This window comes from Carcharhinus amblyrhynchos, chromosome 2 (assembly GCF_965287045.1).
Source record: "Carcharhinus amblyrhynchos chromosome 2, sCarAmb.v2.hapA, whole genome shotgun sequence".
In the NCBI taxonomy this organism is placed as follows: Eukaryota; Metazoa; Chordata; class Chondrichthyes; order Carcharhiniformes; family Carcharhinidae; genus Carcharhinus; species Carcharhinus amblyrhynchos.
In genome coordinates, this window is record NC_137325.1 from 11,578,972 (window position 1) to 11,604,885 (window position 25,914).

General features: G+C 41.1%; 1 protein-coding gene across 2 annotated transcripts in view; it reads right to left on the minus strand.

Moving 5' to 3' along the window:
- cdyl (chromodomain protein, Y-like) overlaps positions 1 to 25,914 on the minus strand; it is a 189,792-nt gene that overhangs the window by 38,377 nt on the left and 125,501 nt on the right. For both annotated transcript variants that reach the window (XM_080202092.1, XM_080202087.1), the window contains exon 2: positions 18,674 to 19,340. In XM_080202092.1, the coding sequence (XP_080058218.1) occupies positions 18,674 to 19,340 (667 nt within the window). The remainder of the gene's footprint in view (positions 1 to 18,673; positions 19,341 to 25,914) is intronic.

Genomic DNA, 25,914 nt, shown 5'->3' on the forward strand with positions numbered 1-25,914 from the left:
CGTGATCTTTTGAGCCAGGATTCCACTCTTTGTCCAGTACTATCAACTGGGACCGTAACAATGGTTTACTTCTCAGTGGATTACAACTGGATATTTCATTACCTTTCTGGAGAGATTCATTCTACACTGACCTTAGAGACTGTTGCCATTGCTTCCAATCCTGAATACCAGTCTTTGAACTTTAACTGCCCCAAGCCATTATCAAGCAGACTTTAGTATAGCTCACATGACACCTCCATTTTACCTTAAAGACAAACTGCCAAAACACAATCTTATAAACTTTAACAGTAACAGTGCTGAGTTGATGTATTTTTAAAAAATATGCACTAGTCTTCCATAGCGTTTGACATGAGTCAAAACCAAACATGGTTTTCAGATGAAGCAAGATCAGACAGCAGGGCATAACTGAACAAGGGCACACAGCTATAATTAACGTCACATATTGTGTTACTTTTATATTTACACATTTAATCAAGCAGACGCAGCATGGATTCATTAAGGGAAAGTCATGTTTGAAGAATTTACTGGATTTTTATGAAGCTGTAACGAGTGCAGTTGACAGAGGGGAACCGGTGGATGTGGTGTTTTTAGATTTCCAGAAGGCGTTTGATAAGGTGCGTCACAAAATGGTTGCTGCAAAAGATTAAGGTACACGGAGTTGGGAGTAAAGTGTTAGCGTGGATTGAGGATTGGCTAGCTAATAAGAAGCCGAGGGTTGGAATAAATGGGTGCTTTTCCAGTTGGCAGTTGATTAGTGGCGTGCCGCAGGGATCGGTGCTGGGGCCTCAACTGCTTACCGTATACATAGACGATCTGGAGGAGGGGACTGAGTGTACAGTAACAGTTTGCTGATCACACAAAGATGAGTGGGAAAGTGAATTGCGTGGAGGACACGGAAAGTCTGCAAAGAGATTTGGATAGGCTAAGTGAGTGGGCGAGGATCTGGCAAATGGAGTATAACGTTGGCAAGTGTGAGGTTATCCACTTTGGAAGGAATAATAGTAAAATGGACTATTATTTAAAAGGTGAAAAATTACAACATGCTACTGTGCAGAGGGACCTGGGGGTCCTTGTGCATGAATCGCAAAAACTCAAGTTTGCAGGTGCAACAGGTGATTAAGAAGGCAAATGGAATGTTGGCCTTTATCATGAGGGGGATGGAGCATAAAAGCAGGGAGGTCTTGCTGCAATTGTAGAAGGTACTGGTGAGGCCGCAACTAGGGTACTGTGTGCGATTTTGGTCCCTTTATTTGCGAAAGGATATATTGGCCTTGGAGGGAGCGCAGAGAAGGTTCACCAGGTTGATACCGGAGATGAGGGGGTTAGCTTATGAGGAGAGATTGAGTAGCTTGGGCCTGTACTCAGAGTTTAGAAGGCTGAGGGGGGGGTGGAGGGGCCAGGAATCATATAGAGACATAAGATAATGAAGGGGCTAGACAGGGTAGAGGCAGAGAGATTACTTCCACTTAGAAAGGAAACAAGAACTAGAGGGCACAGCCTCAAAATAAGGGGGACTCAATTTAGAAGAGTTGAGGAGGAACTTCTCTCAGAGGGTAGTGAATCTTTGGAATTCTCTGCCCACTGAAGCAGTGGAGGCTACCTCGTTAAATGTGTTTAAGTCACAGGTAGACAGATTTCTGATCAATAAGGGAATTAAGGGCTACGGGGAGCAGGCGGGTAAGTGGAACTGAACCACTATCAGATCAGCCCTGATCTTATTGAATAGCGTGGCAGGCTCGAGGGGCTAGATGGCCTACTCCTGCTCCTAGTTCTTATGTTTTTATTGTAATTTCATGCTTCTGGCAGAGATTCTTACCCAGTACTGAGACTTTAAAAGAAGCAGACATACTCAAGAATTCAAATATATTAACGTTTACAAGCAGAAATGAAAGCATGTGACCAGAGGCTTTGTGAATAGGGAGAGTACATTAACAGAAATGTAATGCTAAACCTACATAAATCATTAGGTAGGATGCACACAGAATATTCCCAGTTTTAAACATCTACGAGACAAAGTCAAGGATATGACAGTGATGGGGATCCTTTGTTAATAAACAGAAATTAAGTTTCTTTCATTCGGACAGAGAAGGTTGAAAAGAAATCTGATAATTGTATTCAAAATAACAAAAGGTAGTGAAGTCTTATGCTAAATCAGTTGCTTAGAAATTGATGCAGTCAGTATTATTTGAAAAGGCATTACAGCAGTCAAAGCTTACAAAACAATTTACCTCTGGAGTCACTGGTGCAATATAAACATGTGGGATAGACATCTCCGGAGTCAAAGAATTCTGTGTTACAAAATACATTTGCTCTTTGCAACTGAACGCCCAGCACCGTTAGAAACCAGAGCCATCATACATTTTGATCCTTGACAACAGACTAGCAACTCAATTTCAATGTTGCCTTCCCTCAACAGTGGGGAAGGCTTGCAGTCATCAGTGCAGTTACAATCCTTCAATTATCACTTGAGCCAAGCAGAATTCAAAAACACTACACTGAAAAAAAAAACTTTTGTACATCTTTTCTATAAGCGCATGAATATGGTGAAATGGTGCAATGACAATAATCTCTCCCTCAAAACGAAGCAGCAGTCATCAACTTCAGGAAACATAACGGAGGACATGCCCCTGTTTAGTGGAGATTTTTTCCCCCATTCATGAGACATGGGCGTCACTGGCTGCCCAGCATTTATTGCCCATCACTAGTGGCCCAAGGGCAGTTGAGAGCATTGCAGTGGCTTTGGAGTCACATGAGGGCCATACCCGGTGCGGATGACAGATTTCCTTCCCTAAAGAACATCAGTGAACCAGATGGATTTTTCTTGACAATCAACAATGGTTTCACGATATCAGTAAATTCTTAATTCTAGATACTTTCCATTGAATTCAAATTCCATGGTCGAGAGCTCCAAGTTCCCAGGTGTTCTGATCACTGATCCCGGCCCTTCCACACCGATGCTCTAGTTAGGAAAGCCAACCAACGCCTCTACTTTTGCAGATGGCTCATGAAATTCAGCACATCCACTACAAGTCTCACCAATTTTTACAGATGTACTATAGAAAGCATCCTATCCAGATGCACCACAGCTTGATATGGCTGCTGCTCTGACCAAAATCACAAGAAATTATAAAGGGTTGTAAACCCAGTCCAGTCCATCATTCAAACCAGCCTTCCATCCATCGGCTCCCCACTGCCTTGGCAAAACAGCCAGCATAATCAAGGGTGCCACACACCCCAGACATACTCTCTTCCACTTTCTTCCACCAGGAAAAAGATACAGAAGTCTCAAAACATGCACCAAACTCAAGAGCAACTTCTTACCTGCTACCAGACTTTTGAATGGACCTATCATATAGTAACCTGGTTTTTCTCTTCTGCACCTTATCCTTTCCTTTTTCGCTATGTAGAATAGAATCCCTAAAGACAGCACGGTGGCACATTGGTTAGCGCTGCTGCCTCACAGCACCAGGGACCTGGGTTTAATTCCGGCCTTGGGTCAGTATGTGTGGAATTTGCATGTTCTCTCCGTGTCTGAGTGGGTTTCCTCCGGGTGCTCCGATTTCCTCCCACAGTCCAAAGATGTGCAGGTTAGATCAATTAGCCATGCTAAATTGCCCCTTGCTGTCCCAAGATGGGTAAATTAGGGGGATTATCAGGGTAAATACTTACGGTTATGAGGAACAGATCTGAGTGGGATTGCCCCTTAGTGTCAAGGGATTACAAGGATAGGACCTGGGTAGGCTCGTTTTTGATGCAGACTTGATGGGTCGAATGGCCTCCTTCTGCACTCTAGGGATTCTATGATTCAGTGCAAAAGGAGGCCATTTGGCTCACTGAGCCTGCACGGACAACAATCCCATCCAGATCCTACCCCTGTAGCCCTATGTATTTACCGTTAATCCCCCTGACCCACTAAGGGGCAAACTGGCACAGCCAATACACCTAACCTGCACATCTTTGGAGTACTGTTTTGTGCTCTACAAACGGTATATTTTGTCTGTTTAGCACGCAGGAAACAATACTTTTCACTGTATTCTAATACTATGACGATAATAAAATCAATTAATCTTGTTTGACTTATGCGAGTTCATGTTTCCAGAACAAATTAGCATCCCAAAACACATCAGTCATATTTAGATAAAAGTGGACGCTGGGACAAAGGAAGTAAGAGGATGAAATCATCCAAATTTTGATGAGAATGATGGATTTTAAGGAACTTAAAGCGATGGAAGTGGAGAAGCAGAAGGATATATGAAGGAAATTTTAGATCATGGGGCATTAAGTAGTTTGTGAAAAATGCAATGAGGGAAAGGAGGGATGCACAAGAGGATAGAGAGGCTGGAGCACGTTACAGAGATCATGAAGGGCAAGGCCATGAAGTTATATAAATACAGAATGGAGACACTTGAGGATTAGAAGCCAATAAAAGGTTAGCAAGTTCACAAGTTACGGGTATAAACACTTGCCAGGCAGGCATCCACCATTTCTAGGGCCACTTCTGAAAAAACTCTGAAATCTAGATCAAGTCCTGGGGATTTATCAGTCTTTAATCCCATCAAATTCCCCAACACATTTCCCTATTAATACTGATTTCCTTCACTTTCTCTCTCACTAAACCACTGTTCCTGAACATTTCTGGTAAATCTTTCTAATGGAAAGACATTCAAAACTGGAAAACACTAATTCTGGTCTAACCAATCAGGGGCACAGGTACAGGATTACCATTTTGCTTTTAATTTAAGGCATCGTTACGTTTGCTTTGACCAACCCCACAAACACCATCAAATCGTCTTGTAACAAATTGGTGCATCTGAACCCATTGAGCTCTTTGAGCACTCTGGGTGAGATTTTAACAAAAAAAATTCTAAGTGCTAAACGAGCGAGAAAACGGGAAATTGCAGACCTCTATTTTGGGCGAGTTGCATGTGGAGCCTCTGGAAGACTGAGGCTTTGCTGATTCTTGTGGACACATCATCCGCCTGGAGATGTTGCTTCCTAGGTAGGGGAAGCGGTTGATGTCTTGTTGCCTGATGATGATAGGAGGCAATAGGTCACCGTTGTCTTGGTGTTCTTGCAGTCGATGCATATATCAACCTTGATGCCACTACTCTCAGGTGGTGTGGTTGAATTTTAGCGTGCATGTGATTTTTCAGCCAGCAAGGCACTGACATCTGTGAAATCCAGGTCGATAAACCCATGGTGTTGCCATGGGATGCTGAAGCCTGCACCCACCATTGCCTTCATGAAAAAACAATAAACAAGAGGACCTTTGAATCTGTTGTAGGGACAGCTGGAAATTGTCTGATGGGCTAGTCCATCAGGTGTCTTGCCATACTCCTGTGATGTTGAAGGTAACCCTGATGCCCATGCTGGTTTAGACATAGTAACTGGAATCACAGTACAAGGTTTTGCAGATGTTAACATACCATCACTGGGTGTCTTACTGTCTTGTGATGTACTCATGACTGCCAATGATAGTATAAGCCTTCATGAAAATCAATGAAGTTGATAACAAGTGGCTTCTGATACTCCAGTCTCTGCTCCATGGGTTTCTGAGCATTAAAATCTGCTCACAGCATGATTTTCCACTTCAAAAACCTACCTCTTCTTCACAAACAGTACTGTTTACTTTTGCTCGAGTACTGTGCTGAAGACCTTACCAGATATTGAAAGTAGTTTATGCCTCTCCAGCTGGTTCAGTTGCTCAGGTTCCTGTTCTTTGGCAGATTGATTACTGCTCACCTCCAGTCATCCGGGATGTCCTCCACAGTCCAGATTTTGTTGTGACGGTGTTTTTGCTAGGTTTCAATAGCTCTGCTGGTAACTTAGTGATCCCAGATGCTTTTGATGACTCCTCGGGCTTCTGATCTGGCAACTTCTCCCATGCTGCCGTTCAGCTGATATAAGAACATAAGAATTAGGTGCAGGAGTAGGCCACCTAGCCCCTCGAGCCTGCCCCGCCATTCAATAAGATCATGGCTGATCTGAAGTGGATCAGTTCCACTTACTCTCCTGCTCCCCATAACCTTTAATTCCCTTATCGATCAGAAATTTATCTACCCGTGACTTAAGCACATTCAACGAAGTAGCCTCCACCACTTCAATGGGCAGAGAATTCCAGAGATTCACTACTCTCAGAGAAGAAGTTCCTCCTCAACTATGTTCTAAATTGCCCCCCCCCCGCCCCTTATTCTGGAGGCTGTGCCCTCTAGTTCTGTTTTCCTTTCTAAGTGGAAAGAATCTCTCTACCTCTACTCTGTCTGGCCCCTTCATTATCTTATATATCACTATAAGTGATAGTGGCATTATTGAACTCCTGAATGTAGTGCTGGTTAAGGAGCACCCAAAATTATCCCAACATTACTCAGTCAACAGCATCTTACCGTCCTTGTCCTTGATTGATGCCGTGGTGTTTTTTCTGATACCAGTTTTCCATATGATCCTGTAATGTTTTGGGAACTGTTGCAATTTGCTTCTTCAGGTGCCATCTTGCCTTTGAACTCAATCCATACTTGTTCATCTCTCCTGCAGCTTCTTTTCATGGCTTTATCCAGTTTTTGGTACTTCTCATTATCATCTTGCCTTTGTTCAATGTTCTTTTCCTGGTTCCTTTTGTGCTTTGCCAGCTTTCTTTCATCCATCAAATTGGGTCAGTGATCCATTGTTCTTTCACCTCTCCTCCACCTGATTGTGACTTCTGCATTTTGCTAATCCCTCTGTTTCTCAATGTTAACAGACCTTTGAATCTGTTGTAGGGACCGCTGGAAATTGTCTGATGGGCTTGTCCATCAGTTTCTCCATTGTAACCTCATGGTTGTTGCTTTCTTCAGCTTCAGGTGGATCTTTCCTAGCACAAGATGGTAGTCTGATCCTATTAAAGCACTATCATGTCTAGATATCTTGTAGAGATGTCCTCCATCTTCTACTGATGCATATATAGTCAATTTTGTTCAGGGTGTTACCATCTGAAGATTTCCACGTCTTGTCGTGGATGATCTTGTGTTTGAGAAGGTATTCCCAATGCAGAGGCCACTGCTGTTGTAGAAGACAAACTGATGCTCGTTTCCATTGAACAAACTTGCTGACTAATGAAGCCTGAATTATTAGCTACTGGCTACTGAATTACTGAAAATCCATTTTTTATAAACCATGCCTAATCTATTATTTTCCTTAAAAAGTACGAAGACAAAATGACAGTTGCCGTGATGAACAAAGCTTTTCTTTAATTTAAAAAAAAATCAGGGAATCCAGCATATTTGAGAATTACAGAATTAATACAACACTCTTGGTATGTTAACTCATTTATCTCTACATTTTATGCTACAAACCCCCTAACCAATTTTAAGAGTTAGATAAAATATCTTGCTGCAATTAGTTCTATTTACCCTTTCATCTTTTTAGAGATTCATTTTATAAATTCTTTTAGCAATGTTTTCAAAAAGCGTTAATGCAACATAAGTATGCATTACCAGATCATCTCCTATTCCTTACTGTTAATTACTTATTCTTTTAATAATGTAAAAAAATAAAAATTACAATAAGTTTGTTAGACAGGATATAGATCACAAACAATTACAGTTGAAAAATTTAACACAACCCTTGCAAAAGCTTATTATGAACAGAAATGATATACTAGGTCACCTAGAGAAGAAAATAGAAACTACTGAAATGTTAACTTTCATTTCCTTCCACTGATATTGCCAGGCCTGCAGTTATCTCCAGTATTTTCTCTTTGTTTCAGATTTCCAACCTCCATAGTATTTTATATTTGAACCCAGAGAGCAAAACATTGATCAGAGTTTCACTTTCTGCCTTTCCCTGTAGAAACAGGTAGTAGGGAACTTGGATAGAATAAAAGTGTACACGCAGTGGATGCTCTTAAAAGTTGGCAACACTCAATGCATCCTAGGAGATAGCAAAGGTTCTTAACACAATCTTCCAACATAAAGTGCTGTCAGAAGACTGTAGGTTTCAAATGTTAAGAGACCCCTGCTCAAAAAAATAAAGAGAAAAGCCAGCAACTAGAGGCCAGATTAAGAGGGGAAACTTTCAGACAATATTCTAAGGTAAAATTGTCACTTGTAATGGGGCCGCCAGCAAGGATGAGAAAGAAAATCATATTTGATGGACTTCATTGAGTTTTTCAATGAAACGGAGGGTTGATAAAAGATGGCATGGGTGACATGTATGGACTTTCTAAAGGTGTTTGATAAAGAACTATATAAATTAATTATCAAAATTGAAACCCATGGGATTAAAAGGGGTAGTGTAGGATGAATATAAAGATGGCTACAGGACAGAAAGCGCATTCGGTTTTCTAGACTAGAGGACCGCACGTAGGGATAAACATTAGGCATGCTGATTTTTGATGCAAATCCAGGTCTTAGCCATTAATATACAACACAATTTCAAGTTTTGTGTAACCTGCAAAACTCATGTGCAGTGTACATCAGATTTCAGAAAGACTTCAGCCTTCAGAAGACTGGTGAAATGGGCAGACACGTGACAGACGAAGTTTAATGCAAAGGAAAAAAACGTGAAGCAACATTTTGGTAGGAAGAGTAGGGGAAGGAAATATAAATTAAAGTGTATGATTTTCAAGAGGTTATAGAAATAGAGGTACCTCAGGGTGTGCATACAGAAATCTTAACCTGCTATGCCACCTTTAAAGGCGGTTATTTAAAAAGCATACAAACATCCTTGGTTTTACAAAGATGCACAGAGTACAAAAACAAGGAGGTTATGCTAAACCTTCATAAAATACTGGCTAGACTTCAGCTGGTGTAGAGTTACCAAATCTGAGGACCACAATTTAGGAAGGATCATAGAATAGAATCATACCATCTATCAAGGCCTTGGAGGCAGTATGGAGGAGATTTACTCGAGTAAGACCGTGGATGCTGGACTTTATGTGGAGACACTAAAAGAAAGCTGTGGTACTTCTGAACAACCTCCAAGTTTCTACAATATCTTTAACCTAGTAAAACCTCTCAAGGAACATCATAGGAGCATTATCAAATGCAAGCCACATAGGGAAATGTTAGGTCAGGTTATTTGGTCAAAGAAGTAGGATTTAATGACTGTCTTAAAGGAAGAGATGGGTAGAAAAAAGTAAAGGTTTAGTGAGGCAATTTCAGAGTCTAGATAGCTTAATTCATGGCTACCAATGGCACAGTGAATAAAATTGGGGACAAACAAGAAGTCAAGAATTGGAGGAGAATAGAAATCATGGAAAGATTTAGGGCTGGAGAAGGTTACACAGAGATAGGGGGGAGGTTTCAGAGATAGGGAGGAGGAAAGACTATGGGAAGACGTAAAAACAAGAAGTAGTATTTTAAAATCAAGGGGGTGCTGGATTGGGAGCCTCAGGGATGATTAGCAAGCATGGGGATGAGGACTGAACAGGAACTGATGCCAGTTAGGATATGGGCAAAGTTTTGGATAAATTCAGTTTAAGAAAGGTGTAATATGGAGACCAGTTAGGACAGCACCGAAATTGTTAACTAGGCAATACAGTAACGGTTGAGAGTTTCAACAACAGACAAGCTGAGGCAGGGATAGAGATGGGCAAAATTACAGAAATGGATTGCAAATAGTCTGATTCAGCCTCAGAGTGGCAAAGGGAGAGGCTTGGCGTCTGTGACCACAAAAAGGAGTTTGTGGCTGGGGCTAAAACCAATGGCTAAATTCTGCTCAAAACTGGGCTTTGTTAATTGGGATCTAACATCTTGCTTTCGGCTGATGTCATAATCTAGATGAGAAATTCAGAAGTAATAAGAACATAAGAAATAGGAGCAGGAGTAGGCCATCTAGCCCTTCGAGCCTGCCCCGCCATTCAATAAGATCATGGCTGATCTGTCGTGGCTCAGTTCCACATTCCCACCCTCTCCCCATAACCCTTAATCCCCTCTATCACCAAAAACCCATCAACCCGCGTCTTAAAAATATTTAGCGAGGTAGCCTCCACCACTTCAACGGGCAGAGAATTCCAGACATTCACCACCCTTTGAGTGAACATAAGAACATAAGAAATAGGAGCAGGAGTAGGCCATCTAGCCCTTCGAGCCTGCCCCGCCATTCAATAAGATCATGGCTGATCTGTCGTGGCTCAGTTCCACTTTCCCGCCCTCTCCCCATAACCCTTAATCCCTTCTCTTATCAAAAACCCATCAACCCGCTTCTTAAAAATATTTAGCGAGGCAGCCTCCACCACTTCAACGGGCAGAGAATTCCAGAGATTCACCACCCTTTGAGTGAAGAAGTTCCTCCTCAACTCCGTTCTAAACCTTAGTTTTGGGCGCCGCACCTGCGCAAGGATATTTTGGCCCTGGAGGGAGTGCAGAGGAGGTTTACTAGGCTGATACCGGAGTTGAGGGGATTGAGCTATGAGGAGAGGCTGAATAAACTAGGCTTGTACTCGTTAGAGTTTAGAAGAATGAGGGGAGATCTCATTGAGACGTATAAGATGATGAATGGGATGGATAGGATAGAGGTGGAGAGACTCTTCCCGCTCAAAAAAGACAGTAGGACTAGGGGGCACAGCCTCAAGACTACTTTTATATTCAATCCCCCTCGCTATGAAGGCCAGCATCCCATTCGCCTTCCTGACCACCTGCTGCACCTGCAAGCTGGGTTTTTGCGATTCATGCACAAGGACCCCGAGGTCCCTCTGCACCGTCGCCTGCTGCAGTTTTTCGCCACGTAAGTAATAGTCCTTCCTACCATTCTTCCTACCAAAGTGGACCACCTCACACTTGCCAACATTAAATTCCATTTGCCATTTCCTGGCCCATTCGCCCAGCCTATCTAGATCCTTCTGCAGACTCTCCACACCCTCCGCACAATTTGCCGTTCCCCCAATCTTGGTGTCATCAGCAAATTTCGACACCCTGCACTCGGTTCCCTCCTCCAGATCATCTATATAAATGGTAAATAGCTGAGGCCCCAGCACCGACCCCTGGGGCACCCCACTAGTCACCATCCGCCAATCCGAATAGCACCCATTGACCCCCACTCTCTGCCTCCTATTTGACAACCAATCCTCTATCCACGCTAACACCCTACCCCCAACTCCATGTCCCCTGACCTTCTGCAATAACCTCTTGTGAGGTACCTTGTCAAACGCCTTCTGAAAATCCAGAAAGACCACATCCACCGGCTCTCCTCTATCCACTGCCCTAGACACATCCTCATAGAACTCCAGTAAATTTGTCAGACACGACTTCCCTTTAATGAAACCGTGTTGCGTCCGCCCTATCAAGCAATTCCCTTCAAGATGCCTCGCAATTTCCTGCTTAATGATGGATTCTAACATTTTACCTACCACAGAGTGAAGAAGTTCCTCCTCAACTCCGTTCTAAACCGCCCCCCCTTTATCTTGAGGCTGTGCCCCCTAGTCCTACTGTCCTTTCTGAGCGGGAAGAGTCTCTCCACCTCTATCCTATCCATCCCATTCATCATCTTATACGTCTCAATGAGATCTCCCCTCATTCTTCTAAACTCTAACAAGTACAAGCCTAATTTATTCAGCCTCTCCTCATAGCACAACCCCCTCAACTCCGGCATCAGCCTAGTAAACCTCCTCTGCACTCCCTCCAAGGCCAAAATATCCTTGCGTAAGTACAGCGCCCAAAACTGCACACAGTACTCCAGCTGCAGCCTCACTAATGCCCTATACAGCCGCAGCAAGACCTCCCTACTTTTATATTCAATCCCCCTCGCGATGAAGGCCAGCATCCCATTAGCCTTCCTGACCATCTGCTGCACCTGCAAGCTGGGTTTTTGCGACTCATGCACAAGGACCCTGAGGTCCCTCTGCACCGTCACCTGCTGCAGTTTTTCGCCACGTAAGTAATAATCCTTCCTACCATTATTCCTACCAAAGTGGACCACCTCACACTTGCCAACATTAAATTCCATTTGCCATTTCCTGGCCCATTCGCCCAGCCTATCTAGATCCTTCTGCAGACTCTCCACACCCTCCGCGCAATTTGCCGTTCCACCAATCTTGGTGTCATCAGCAAACTTCAACACCCTACACTCGGTTCCCTCCTCCAGATCATCTATATAAATGGTAAATAGCTGAGGCCCCAGCACCGACCCCTGGGGCACTCCACTAGTCACCATCCGCCAATCCGAATAGCACCCATTGACCCCCACTCTCTGCCTCCTATTTGACAACCAATCCTCTATCCACGCTAACACCCTACCCCCAACTCCAAGTCCCCTGACCTTCTGCAATAACCTCTTGTGAGGTACCTTGTCAAACGCCTTCTGAAAATCTAGAAAGACCACATCCACCAGCTCTCCTCTATCCACCGCCCTAGACACATCCTCATAGAACTCCAGTAAATTTGTCAGACACGACTTCCCTTTAACGAAACCGTGCTGCGTCTGCTCTATCAAGCAATTCCTCTCAAGATGCCTCGCTATTTCCTCCTTGATGACGGATTCTAACATTTTACCCACAACAGACGTTAAACTAACCGGCTTATAAGTCCCTGCCTTTTGCCTGGCACCCTTCTTAAACAACGGCGTAACATTAGCCGTTTTCCAATCTTCTGGCACTTCCCCGGAATCCAGCGACGTCTGGAAAATAACCACCAAGGCATCCACTATCACCTCCGCCATTTCTTTCAGAACCCTCAGATGCATTCCATCCGGTCCTGGTGACTTGTCCACAATCAGTCCCTCCAGTCTGCCGAGCACCGCCTCTCTAGTAACAGTAATGTCATTAAGACCCTCCAGTCCTACCACCTTTCCATCGCTAACACCCGGCAAATTATTCACGTCTTCCTCCGTGAAGACAGAAACAAAAAAGTTATTCAAGACCTTAGCCATATCCCCATCCCCTACCACTAAGTCCCCCTTCTCATCCTCTAAGGGACCAACGTTCACCCTAGCCAGCCTCTTCCTTTTTATATATTTATAAGAACTCTTGCTATCCTTTTTTATATTAAGCGCTCGCCCAGCTTCATAGTTTCTCCTACCTTTCTTTATCAACTTCTTTGTCAATCTTTGTTGACATTTAAACCTCTCCCAATCCTCTTCTCGCCCACTACTCCTAGCTACTCTAAATGCCTCCGCTTTTAATTTAACACTTTCCTTCACCTCCTTCGTTATCCACGGCTTATTACCTCTCCTACTGTCCTTTTTGACCATCGGAATAAATTTCTGCTGAGCACCAAGAAAGATCTCCTTGAAGATCCTCCACTGCTCCTCAGCAGACCTACCTTCCAACGCACTCCCCCAGTCCACATTCGCCAATTCTTCTCTCATCCTCCCGTACTCCCCTCTGTTCAAACAAAGGACGCGCATCCGGGAACCCACTTTCTCCTCCTCCATCTGCACCAGAAACTCCACCATACAATGATCACTCTCCCCAAGAGGATCCTTCACCGCAAGGTCCCTAATTCTACCCGCCTCATTACATAACACCGGATCCAAGATAGCTCACTCCCTCGTCGGCTCCAACACACACTGTTCCAGGAAACTATCCCGGCAGCATTCCAAGAACTCCTCCTCGAGCCCACTGCGTCCAACATGGGTTGGCCAATCTATATGTAGATTGAAATCCCCCATAACTACAGCCGTCCCATTCCTGCATGCCACACTTATTTGCGCGTTAACAGCCCGCCCCACCTCCAGATCATTATTTGGGGGTCTATAGACAACACCCACCAGCGTCTTCCTCCCTTTGCTGTTCCTAATCTCTACCCACAACGATTCCACTTCCTGCTCCTTGGCTCCAATATCATCCCTTGCTACCACCCTGATGCTATCCTTAATCAGCAGAGCTACCCCCCCCCTTTTTCCTCCCGCCTATCCTTCCTAAACACTTGATACCCCTGAACATTCAGCTCCCAGTCCCTGTCACCTTGCAGCCACGTCTCTGTAATGGCCACCAGATCATATACTGATCAGTATACCAGATCATATACCAGATCAATACTGTGGAAGTATGCAGAAAATTAGTTCCACATGCCTGGATACATTGCAATGGAATCAGGCAAGGAGAGTCTCTTAGATGACAGAGAAGTGGAGCTGCAAGAAGACAGTGTGCCAAAGCTGCAGACAATAGCAACCTATCGTGGTTATAGTCACACAGGGTGTCATTTATGATTTTGATAAAAGGCCATTTGAGTGCTGTGACAGGCAGAAATCCGATTGGAAGGGTTCAAACACAAAGTTGCCAGAAAATTGGGCATGAATTTCAGAGGCAACAGGCACTTTGGGGAGGAAAGGGAAGTTTGAGATTACAAGGACAGGGAAGTCAACAGTAGGTGTTTTCAAAAAAATGGGGAATGACTGGAGATTTGAAGTAGAAGGGGACACCACATGAGATAAGCAGTGAAATTTATAATGAATCATTAAGAGTTTTGATGGAATAACTGAGGAATGATTTTTTTAGTGGAAAGGGATCAGTAATGAGAATGTATGGATTTAAAGGTGATTGGCAAGAACTTGTGGCAAAATGAGAATGATTTCTTTCTCTGCAAGGCAAACTGTCATGATCTGGAATCCAATGCCTGAATAAGGGAGGTAGCATTTTAAACATCAGTCAAAGGAAAATTGGGAACATATCTGAAAGGGAAAAAAATGCAGGGCTATGGGGAAAAGGATAGTTGTTTCAAAGAGGCGACACAGGCATGATGGGCCAACTGTTCTCCTGCTATGATGTACTGTTCCATGGCAATGGATCAGACTCATTACAATAAATAATAAAGTTTGAGCCACTTGCAATATTCTTAGGTAATTGCCTAAAACTTGTCCCACAGCATAGCACACGAATTTATGAAAAAATTGATTTCCAGCTACTCTACATGATCTATTTCAGATTAAATTTACGAGAAAAAATATTTTGTTCTTATAACAATTTCCATTTGGCTTACAATATACCATAGAGGCAAAATTCAAATTCAGCAGGGACACAAAGCTGCCCTGAAGCTACATTTAACCCCCTATGGTTCGTTCTTTTGCACAGAAAATTTATGCACTTCCTCCTCCATCAGGGTGCACCTAATACAAGAAAAGCATTCACAAAGCTGTCATAATTTGCTGGATGTCAAGGTCAGCAGGAGAAACACAAAAATGATTTTAGGGAAGAAAGTACGGCACACATTTAAATGGAAAAGCAATAAAGTCCATTGTAATTACAAAGTCCTTGATTTGTCCATCAAGTCACTTTTTTTATTTTAAATAAAACACTAATGTATTCTTTCTTGCAACCATCTTTATTTGGATAGCAGGAGAATTCCATTTGCAGACTACAGCATAACTGTAGTGACAAGGCCTCTCTATGATAAATTGAAAGTTTCTAAAATAGCCCTTCCTCTCCCAACCTCAGTTAGAATGCTTTGCCAAATATTAACAAGATATAAAGACAACGTCAGGGAATGATGCAAGTTTATTCCTTCATGGAATGTGACTGTCACTGGCTAAGTGAGCACTGATTGCTCATCCCTAATTGTCCTCGAGAGAGTAGTGGCGAGGTGAACTGCTGCAGTCCAAGTGGTGTAGATAATACCCACAGTTTTGTTAGGGAGTTTCAGATTTCTGGACCTGGGGATAGTGAAGGAACAGCGATAGAATTACAAATCGGGACAGTGTGTGTCTTGGAGGAGGACTTGCAGGTGGTAGAGGTTACAGGTCTGAAGCTGTAGTCAAAAAAGAGTCTAGATGAGTTGTTGCAGTGTTTCTTGTAGATGGTACACACTGCTGCCACAGTGTCAGCAGTGGAAGAAATCAATATTGAAGGCAGTGAATGGAGAAGGGTGTTGAGCCATAGTGTTGTTGGAGCCGCACTCATCCAGGTAAGTAGACTGTATTCCATCATGCACTTTGTACCTTATAGATAATGGGCAGGCTTTTAGGAGTCAGGAAGTTAGTTAATTGCTACGGAATTCCCAGCTTCTGATCTGCTGCTGTTTTATTTATTGGCTGGCCCACTTAAGTTTCTGGTCAATGATAACCCCAGAATTTTGCACTCTGTTTGTTTCTATTCCATTTGCTATTGCACAGCAACTTCACAGCAGTGTGATTGTAAGTTTACTTGTGACACTAATAAATAAAAATCACTCAAGTTGTGAAACAAATGGTTTCATATTTTCATCATTAAATTTAACAGAACAGTTCTCCTCGATCAATGCTTACAGGTCACAATTGATTGAACAGCAACAGTTCATGTACGCATAAAAATTAAACCAATTAAGATATAGTATGGCTGCAATTTGGATCAGTATTTTTGTCAAGGGGTTTGTCAAGAGAAAGGGTCACAGCACAGCTAAACTCAGGTGGGGAAGGGAGCAAATATGGTGCAGCAGAATAAAAGCAGTGATCATTGGCTACACAGGGTATGATTTTGTTGGCTCAGTGTTTTGGTGGCTGGCCAAAGAGTAACTTGGCAAAGTTCTGATAAGATTACCTGCCTACACTTCAACATGAGACCGAGACCTAAACAGGTAAGGATACAACTCGGTGCCTTTATTGGTGACAATTCATCTCCATTTTATTTTGACAATTTAAATTTGAGTCTAATGAAAGCAAGATTTTACAATTCATTTGCCAACATGAAGCATTTCTTCAAAACAAAGCAAACTGATTTTTATTGCAGGCTTTGCGCTAACATATAAATGAAGGAATGTGAAAGATTGGAGCTTTGAACGAGAGAAAATAATATATGGGCCCCGTGTTTTTCAGATTGATGCACTACTTGAGCACTTACTACAAACTCAAGTTTAAGCAAGTCAGACACGACTGCATAACTCTTTAAATGGGGGAGGGGTGGGGGCATCGTGGCATATATCATTGCAGGCTAAAATTTAAATCAAGATCCTCAAAAGATGAAATGGATATTGTGTTAGTTCACTGAGTGCCCTTTTATTTTCAAATGCAATTATACCCAAAATGATTTGGGAAGAGGTTTTCACACAACAGAGCAAATGGTTGACAACACTGATTGGAGTACTTATTTTTCCTTAATCTGGTATGCTACTGAAAAGAAATGGTTGTGGAAGAAATACTCTTGACATTCACACCTACTTCAATAATATTAGTTTGTAGAGAAAAATAAATTTTATTTAAAAAAGCAAACAACTTGCAAGAAATGTCAGATGAAGAGTACGAAGATGATGAAATTTGGAGTTGCGGTAATGAAAGGTTTGGGATTTGTTTGGACACAGATCAGAAACCTTAAGGTACATTGAGCGAAAGCAAGAGCCATCTCTTATTTCATTCAGAACCTGACAGTAACTGCTTGCTTTTCCCTATAAGCTTAGCACCCTCCTTAAGCATGTGACAATCAACTTAATCAAAATCCTATTCTGAAACCCCAGGGGAAAAACCAAACAAAAATGTTTCAACTCAGATTAAAAACATATCCCTTGCTAAAATCAGCAGGCATTCTTAGCCCGAGAGCTGTTTTGCAGACAAACTGACACCATATAAAACGGAGCTAAATTTTAAACATACCCCTTACAAGAAACCCAATATAAATGCATTTCTTAAAGGCACAGTATTACCACAAATTAGAAAAAGGAAAAGCAACAGTAAAAAAAAAGAGAAATGATATATACTTATCAAAGCAATGCTAATTATTGTAAAAGGGCATGGGGAGAAATGACAATGAATTTGGAATATTAGAAGGAAGACTGCAGGATCTGAATTGTGTATGTTAATTACAGAAGACAGAACAGATTATGTTCTTAAATCCGTAGGTTAAGGCCATCCTAGAGAATTTAAGCTGTCACAAATGGCATATATCAATTCAAAATGCACATACTTTGATTCAAAAACACATCACTTTGGTCAAAACTCCTGATCAGGTTAAATACCATGGAACCACAATGATTAAATAAATAAATTATAATTACATTAGCAACTTGTAGCACAGAACAGGATATCTTTTACAATTTTTTTTGACCAAAGTAGACAAGACGAAGCTTCTGTCAAATAAAAAAAACAGCAATTTTATTTTGCCACTGCAAGAACAGCAACAACCAATTCTCACTCCAATCTCCTGGCAATCTGACTGCAATTTTCATTACTGAGGTAGGGTGTAAAATTCAGCAAGTTGCTTCTACAATTGACGTTCCTCGAATGTCAAATGACCTGGAGTGCACTGCATTTAGGGCACACAGCATTGAGTATCAAATATTCAAAATGTTGAAAGGATTGAGAGCAGTTTTCATCTCTGACAAATTCATGAAACGTTCAGCAAAAATCTTTCGTATTGTATCAGAACTTCAGTACACTTCAACCAAAAAGGCAATGGGATACAGAAACTAGATTAATCGTATTCTAAAGTGTACTTCTATCAGTCATCACGGATTATACCGATGGTACACTTGGTGGGACATATAAAAAAGAATCAGAGCAAAATTACACAAAGTTTAATCATGTTGATCTGAACTTTATTTGTAACAGATGATGCCAAAAGCAATATTGCCTAGCTGCCACCATGGCAACCGAAGAGAGATTGGGTTAAAACGTTTAGTTTTTTGGGTGGGAATGTACTGGAACAGATTTTATTCTTTTGTAGATTTACAGAATGTAGCCTCGAGGCTTTGAAATAATTGATATTTCATACTGAGCTGTTGCAATAAATTTTTAAATGGTTAATTATTCAGCTTTCAGCAAAATTAAAGTATATTAATGCAAACACATCCACACTTACCTTTTCCATTAAATGACAATGCTGAAGCTGTTGCTCCCGTCACTGGCAGTTGCAGCTGGGGTGATAATGGTTGCGTCCTTGGCCTGGTTCCCATTCTGGCTCTCTCTGTTCCAGGGACAAGCAAAGCTCCAAACGGCTTTTCAATAGCTAGGTCTGGTGCTACAGAGTCCGGATTCTGTGGCATTTGCTCAAATCTATCTGATGAGGCATCCTGAAAACCATCAACAACTATCCTATTCTTTAGAGGGCTTCTGGGAACTAGGATTTTGATGCCAGATTTAGTGAGGTCCATTGTCTTCCTACTGGAGAAAGTCTGAGAGCTGGTTTTTCGATATTTCTGGTGACTTGTCAAGAACTGGCTGGAACTTTTTGAATCACAATCTTTACCAATTCCAGGTGATCGGGGAGAAGACTTTGATAGAGAGCTGTTGGTCGACCGGGAAATCTGTTTTCGAGCATTGTTCAGAGTGTGTTTGTTTGCTCTGGAAAAAGGTCCATCTTTCTGTTTATCACTGTGCTGCCTGTTAAACTCCAGAATATATTCCTCACAGTTCACCAGATGATGTTCTGGTTCCCATGTGTCATCATCACTGTCATAACCTTTCCATCGGACCAAGTACTCTGTTCGCCCTTTTTTATTTTTCCTCTTGGCCACAATTCTCTCTACCTATTAAATCAGGAAACAAAGGAATCAGTGACACAGAACTCGCTGTGGATTAGGCGCTAAATAACGAGGATTAACTCTATTCTTCCAGTCATAAAGGAGTAATGCAGGTAAATGACGAAGTCTAGAACTGTGTCCAGACTTTATTTAACATTTCCACAAAGTATAATAGGATTATAATCTGTTGAGGAAATGTACTAGCAGTTAAATGCAAAAAGCATGCATGGAAAACACAATAGTTTACAATTATACATTAGGAGTATGAGAAGAAAATATAGTGAGAACTAAAAATACAAATAAATTTTTGCAGCAGGTAAAGATCACAAGGCTCAAAAAGCTCAACTGTTTTTGATTGATGATAATCATACTCACCCACCTTACGAGGGGAATGGAAAGATAGACTAGAAAAGACCACTGCTAACCGTACGTCTGACAAGCCTGCCCCCTCCTCCCACCCACCCTACCCACAATCTTCTTGTCCTCTCACCATATTCTTCAAACATTCGCTCTAAGAAAAATTGTTTCTCCAACATATTCAAACGACTTTTGTATCAATAACTTTTCCATGGTCTATTAACCCCCATCTAATTTAACTTACTGTCCAATTTTCAATATAAATTCTTGCCCTTAGTGACATGTGGTATTTGTTCTGTTTGCCAGGAGCACCTTTCCCAATCCCCTCCATAGTTCTGAACATTGTTGCCATTTCCCTTCATCCAAAGGGATCATGCCTAACTTTCTTAACCTTCCCCCAGGACTGAAACTCATTAATCCACATTATCCTTCCAATGATTAATGATTATAAACAAATACACTGTGGCCCTTTTGATCAGTACGCAACTTCATAGAATTGTTACAATGCAAGAGGTGGTCATTCATCATATTGTCTGTGCCAGCTCTACGAATGAGCAATCCCCTTAGCAATTCTCCCCATAACCTTGCACATTCTTCCTTTTCAGATTACAGTCCAATTCCCTTTTGAATGCTTTGATTGAATTTGCCTCCACCAGTCTCAGGTAGTGTGTTCCAGATCTTAGAAAATAAACTTGTTTACACATCAAGTTGCTATTTTTTTTATTAGTTTAAATCTATGGCCTCTCGTTCTCGATTCTCACAAGTGGGAACAGTTCCTTCCATTTACTCTCATCTAGGATTTTTAATACCTTTCTTCATCAAATCTCTCCTCGGCCTTCTTTCCTCCTAGGATAGCAGTCCTAAGAACTCTAGAACCATTGCCATGAATCGTATCTGCACTCTCTCCAATGTCTTCACATCTTACTTATCAGCAACCTAGTCCATTGCTAAAAAAATTGCAGAACACTGGAAACAATTAGCAGATCATAAGGTTTTACTTCAGATTTACCTGCGCTTTCCTCCTAACTGGTCTTTATAGATTTATCCACATTAACCTCAGCTTTTCTGATCAGCATACTGCATGATTCACTTAATACAGACTTTGTCTTTCGGCTCCTTGCTCTCAAAGTCAATCCACACTGAACTGCATCTACTTCACTGAATTACTCAAAAGGATCTAGATGACACTCGTAATGTTCAGGCAAAGCCTCTGCTGCAGGATTTGTCCGATCAATAAGGTTCCAAGAATAACAGAATCAAATGGAATATTATGCAAAAAAGCAATGTGCAATAAACCAAACATACGATTTAATCAACACATAATGAACTGAAACCTTCCACTGTATTGTTCTGAAGTGCTCGTGGATAAATGCCACTGTTTGCTATATTTCCTAAATCCATTGGGAGCTCAACGTGCCAACAAGCTGAGGAGATCAGATCATTACGGAACGTGATCAGGAGTTGCCTGGAGCAGAGGGAACAAGGTAGGGAGACACGTGTCAGAAATTGCAATTGTGACACGATGGGTAGCAGATGAAAACAGGCAGTAGTGAGTCATGAACAAAAACCAAATGCTGGAATTCTGAAACAGAAAATGTTTCTAATACTCAGCAGGTCTGGCAGCTCTGAAACATTAGCTCTTTTTTATCTTACCACTGATGCTTCCAATCATCTTTGCTATTAATAGTCTAAGCTTTCTTCAGCAGTACTCAAAATGATTTGCGCGCCTGAATATTTTCCAGCATTAAGTTGGTGACAGTGCTAGATTCAAAATCTGCGCAACTGTTGGATCTATAGTCAAGCCATACAAGTTGTAACAACAGAAGCCAGGATACTAGCTGCAATACCAAGGCTGTCATAATATCATCAATGCCTCTGTTTGATAATTGTTTCTTCAGCCAACTAAGTGCCAAAAATCATCACAATTGTCTTAATTCTAGTTTGGAGCACTGCAATGTAACTATAAATGCACCATACTGAACATCCCCAGATGTATGGTGAAATCATCAAGGGAATGCTGAATAAAGCTCAGCAAGTCAGGCAGCAGCTGCGAAGTGAGAAACAAAGTTAACATTTCAGGTCAATGAACATCTACTATTTTGATCTTCATTCCAGTCCATCTTGGGATGATTAAAATTGTTCATGCATTTCATTTAAAAGTCTGCCAGTAATAGAAATTGTACTGTTTGCCATTTTGTTTTGGATATCATCATTACATGTACTTAACACAACCACCTCTCCCATACCCCAACCTTACCTCCTGAAGTTCTAGGATGCTGAAAGACTGGGAAATATTGGGATTTAGAAACCTTTGGGTTGCCTCGTACACAATCACAAGAAGTTAATGCACAGCTACAGTGAGCAATGGGATTGCAAATTGTACGTTAGCCTTCACTACTTTACAAAGCAACTGGAGTATTAATTAAAGCCATTTTGAAATTATATGGGGCTTAGGTTGATTTGCATGGAGAGAAGAAATATTGGCACTACTGGATTCATTCTACAAGGCTAAAGCAGTGGGAAAGATTTAAGGGAACAAATTTGATGAGAAGCACAAACCATAGTGCAGTAATAATTGCAGCAGGATGGAGGAGCGAATATCCTTAAATAGACTGGGAAGGTAATAGTGTAAAAGGACAGAGAGGGAGAAGAGTTTCTGAAGTGTATTTAGAAGAAATGTTTTGTTCAATATGTTTCCAGCCCAATAAGGAAAATTGGATTGCTTAACCTGGTCAGTAGAATATGGTGGATCAAGTGGAAGAACTGTCAGGAAAACATTTAGGGGAGAATGATCATAGCACACGCTACAAATGAGAATCAAAACCAGGGTCAGAAGTAAACAATTAAGTCAGGAATGTCTATTATTTTCTTACTAAAATCTTTCCAAGGTTAAAAAATGTTACCTTTGATAAAATAATTTGAATTCATATAGCGACTTTCAACTTCAGAAAATCCCATTACTTTTATTTCACAACCAGTTAGGTGCTTCTGATGTGCAATCATGTTTGGGATGTAGGAGGATGCATGCATTATTGTGCCACAGACATATTTGTGGTTGGGTCTTGGTAACTGCAACTTAAAATCATGTTTAACACCTGAAGTTATATTGGGAAAGGCGAAACATGCAGCAAACTTCAGCACTTAGACAAAATGTCATGGAGAAACAAAATTTAATATTGAAGCCAGAAACTTAATTTTAACGTTTTTAAGACATAAATTAATAACATTAAGTAATAAAATATTGCCATAATATTTGCAAAATGTTAGTAAAAGGACCATAAAATCCAACTTTAAATATTTTTTTCCAAGAAGACTAAAAAATGGGTTAGCTTTAAAACTATTTAAAACAGAGCTGCAGCAAGCATGAAATTAACAGGAGGTAAGTAGTACTCTTCCATATGTAATTCAGAATCTTGAAGAGCACGAAAAAAGAAATTATGAAGCAACTTAGACCAAGACATTATTCGCCCCATGACTCCTGCGCCACTCTGCCATGGATTAGAAATGCAGCTGCCAATTTGTTTAGAAAAAGTTCCTACAATAATGACCAGATGATTTGTTTGTGATGTTGAAACAGCAATAAGTATCCAAGAGAGAAAACACCTACTCTTCTTTGAAATAGTGCTTTAGGATCTTTAAATCCACCTGAAGGGGCCAATGGGACCTTGGCTGAAATTGGCAACAGCATCGCATTCAGTCAGCACAGAATTGAGCTGGGAATTCACAAGGTTCTGATTGAGATGCAAGTGTGTTACAGACTGTGACGGAAAACATAGATGGATGGATGCATCAAGTCTGAGCTTGATGTTCAACACGGTTTTCCCATTTTTCCACTGCAGGAAGAGCTCTATTATTATGCCCTTTGCTGTGAAACAGCAGTATTTAGAAATAATTTGAATACAATGCAAATTTGTACAGAAGGAAAAACAAACACCAGCACTTTGAAAAGTTGTCTAAATGGTACCTTACTATATAAAGCAACTCATATATACAGCCAGTCCTCACTTTAAGTCACCCCCTTTAAGTTATTTAGTTTTAAAGTTATTTTCGGCCAATTTCCCCCAATTTAAGACACAATTTCTGCTTTAGAGTAGTTTCGAACAGTCGCTTTCCTCACATCATCCTGTTCGTTTTCATTGTGTGCACCTCGTTGAGCACCATTGCCACCCGTCTTCATTCACTACCACTACCCACTGCCATCATGTGTCAATGCCCTTTGTTCAATGTCAGGTCTTGCGGTTCAATCAGCACCATTACAGAGGCTGTTTGTACTCTATTCAAGGCAACACTTGAGATTTTTTAAAACCATGGAGGCACCCAAAACCAGAGTTGTTTTATTCTCTGCAAGCAAAAACTTGAAATTTAAATTTGGGAGTTTCAGGAGAGCCTGCTGTGGGTGAGATTTTTAAATTACTTTCAAATGTGAGCCAGAAATGCCTAGCAAGTGCTGGTAACATGACTGCTGCTACAAAGAAAGCAAGAAAAGCCATCAGCATGACAGTGAAACTGGGGATTTTAAAGAGGCTGGTGAGAGTTAGAGTTTGAATTTATACGAGATTTATTTTATTTTGTAAATTATTTCAGCTAGAAATGCAGTGCTGCACATGGTACAGTATTTCAACTTGTACAGTTTTTTTTCAGACAAAATGGAATATAATTCAGTTGTGTCAATTCCAGTGGTAACTCATTATTCAAAAAGTCGTTTCACTAGAAATTATGATTTCTAGGCCTGCAACTACAGCCCAAAATAAGGACTTACTGAACTCAAATATTTTCTATATTGCATCCTTCTACTGTAGAATTAATATGTCCTTCCAAAAGCATTGCTGGAAAAATACAATGTTTATATACTTTAAGATAATTTCAACACACAATGATCTGTAAATGATGGCAATAAATTAGCAGAGTAGCAATTATATATTTTTGATCATGCGATATCATAAGGAAATCTGCTTCAGAATTCAAGTACATCAAGCATGTCCCATTAGCCAGACTGCTAAAGTAAACCAACGAACTAATTAGTTTAATACAAAACGTGCTGATCCACAACTCTTAAACAATAGCATCCGAGACTTCCAAAAGCTGTATTTCAGCACTTTTTTGTAGACTCCATTATTAGTGAAAGTTTCTTGACCAAGTGGATTTATATACTTCAAATGGAAAAAAAACACTTATAATGATGTATATTGCACAGAGTTTAATTTTCTTTGGTCACATTGTTACAGAAGGAAAATCATTTTGTTGTGTTTATTGACACTTAAGTTCTAGTTAATGGTGTGGACCAGATTCAAATCCATAATGCAATGAAGTCTGAGCTGAAAGTTTGGTTCTTTGATCCTAAATGAAGATTGCAATACAAGCAGCTGCCGTTTAGTCACTAGATGTGAATGATGCATTGAGACAGCTTTGCTATCATGACTAATATGATAGAGCTTCACATTAGGACAGGAATAGGTTATAAAGCCATTCGAGTCTGTTCTGCCTTTCAGTTAGATCAAAGCTTATCTGTATTTGTATGTCTTGGTTTCATGATCTTTAATTACTCATGCCTAAAATCTATCAGTCTTCAAGTTTTGACATTTTTCAATTGGCCCTTCCAGCCTTAAACAGATTTTTTGGCAGAGCTCCAGATTTTCACCGCTGTGTGTAGAGATGTGCTTCCTGAACAGCCTAGCTTTATCCTCTTGACAAGCAACAACTCTTATTCAATGTGCACACCCAGTTCCAATGGCCTTTGTTAAGGAGATCCAAAAACATATCCACTGAGTGGGAGCCAGGAACTCTCCCTACAACCCTCAGAGGTTTTCATGTGCATAGACTGGCAGTAGGTGGTGGTAAGATGATGTTTTATAGTTACTTGAGTCTAGGAATGGGCCCAGCACATCTGTGCAAAAAGGAAAACAGCACAAAAACTGGATCATGTGACCAGGAGCAAAATGTCAAATTGCAGAGACACCCAGACAAGACGAGACAGGAAGAGGTTCCGAAAAGTGAGTCCCAGGCAAGGGAGAAGGACAGGTCCTACTTAAAAAGGGAGAAAGGAGTGGATGATGAAGAAGAACCAAATCAGAAAAAGGGTTGGTATTAGTAGACTAAGCAACAAAGGCGTGGGGGAAGCCCTGTAGATTGAAGGCGGCAGAAGATTATCGTGGCTGTACAGTGGGCTTTTAGGGCTAAAGGAACCCCTTTAAAATAGGAGTGCTCTGCTCAGTGTAGCTGAACA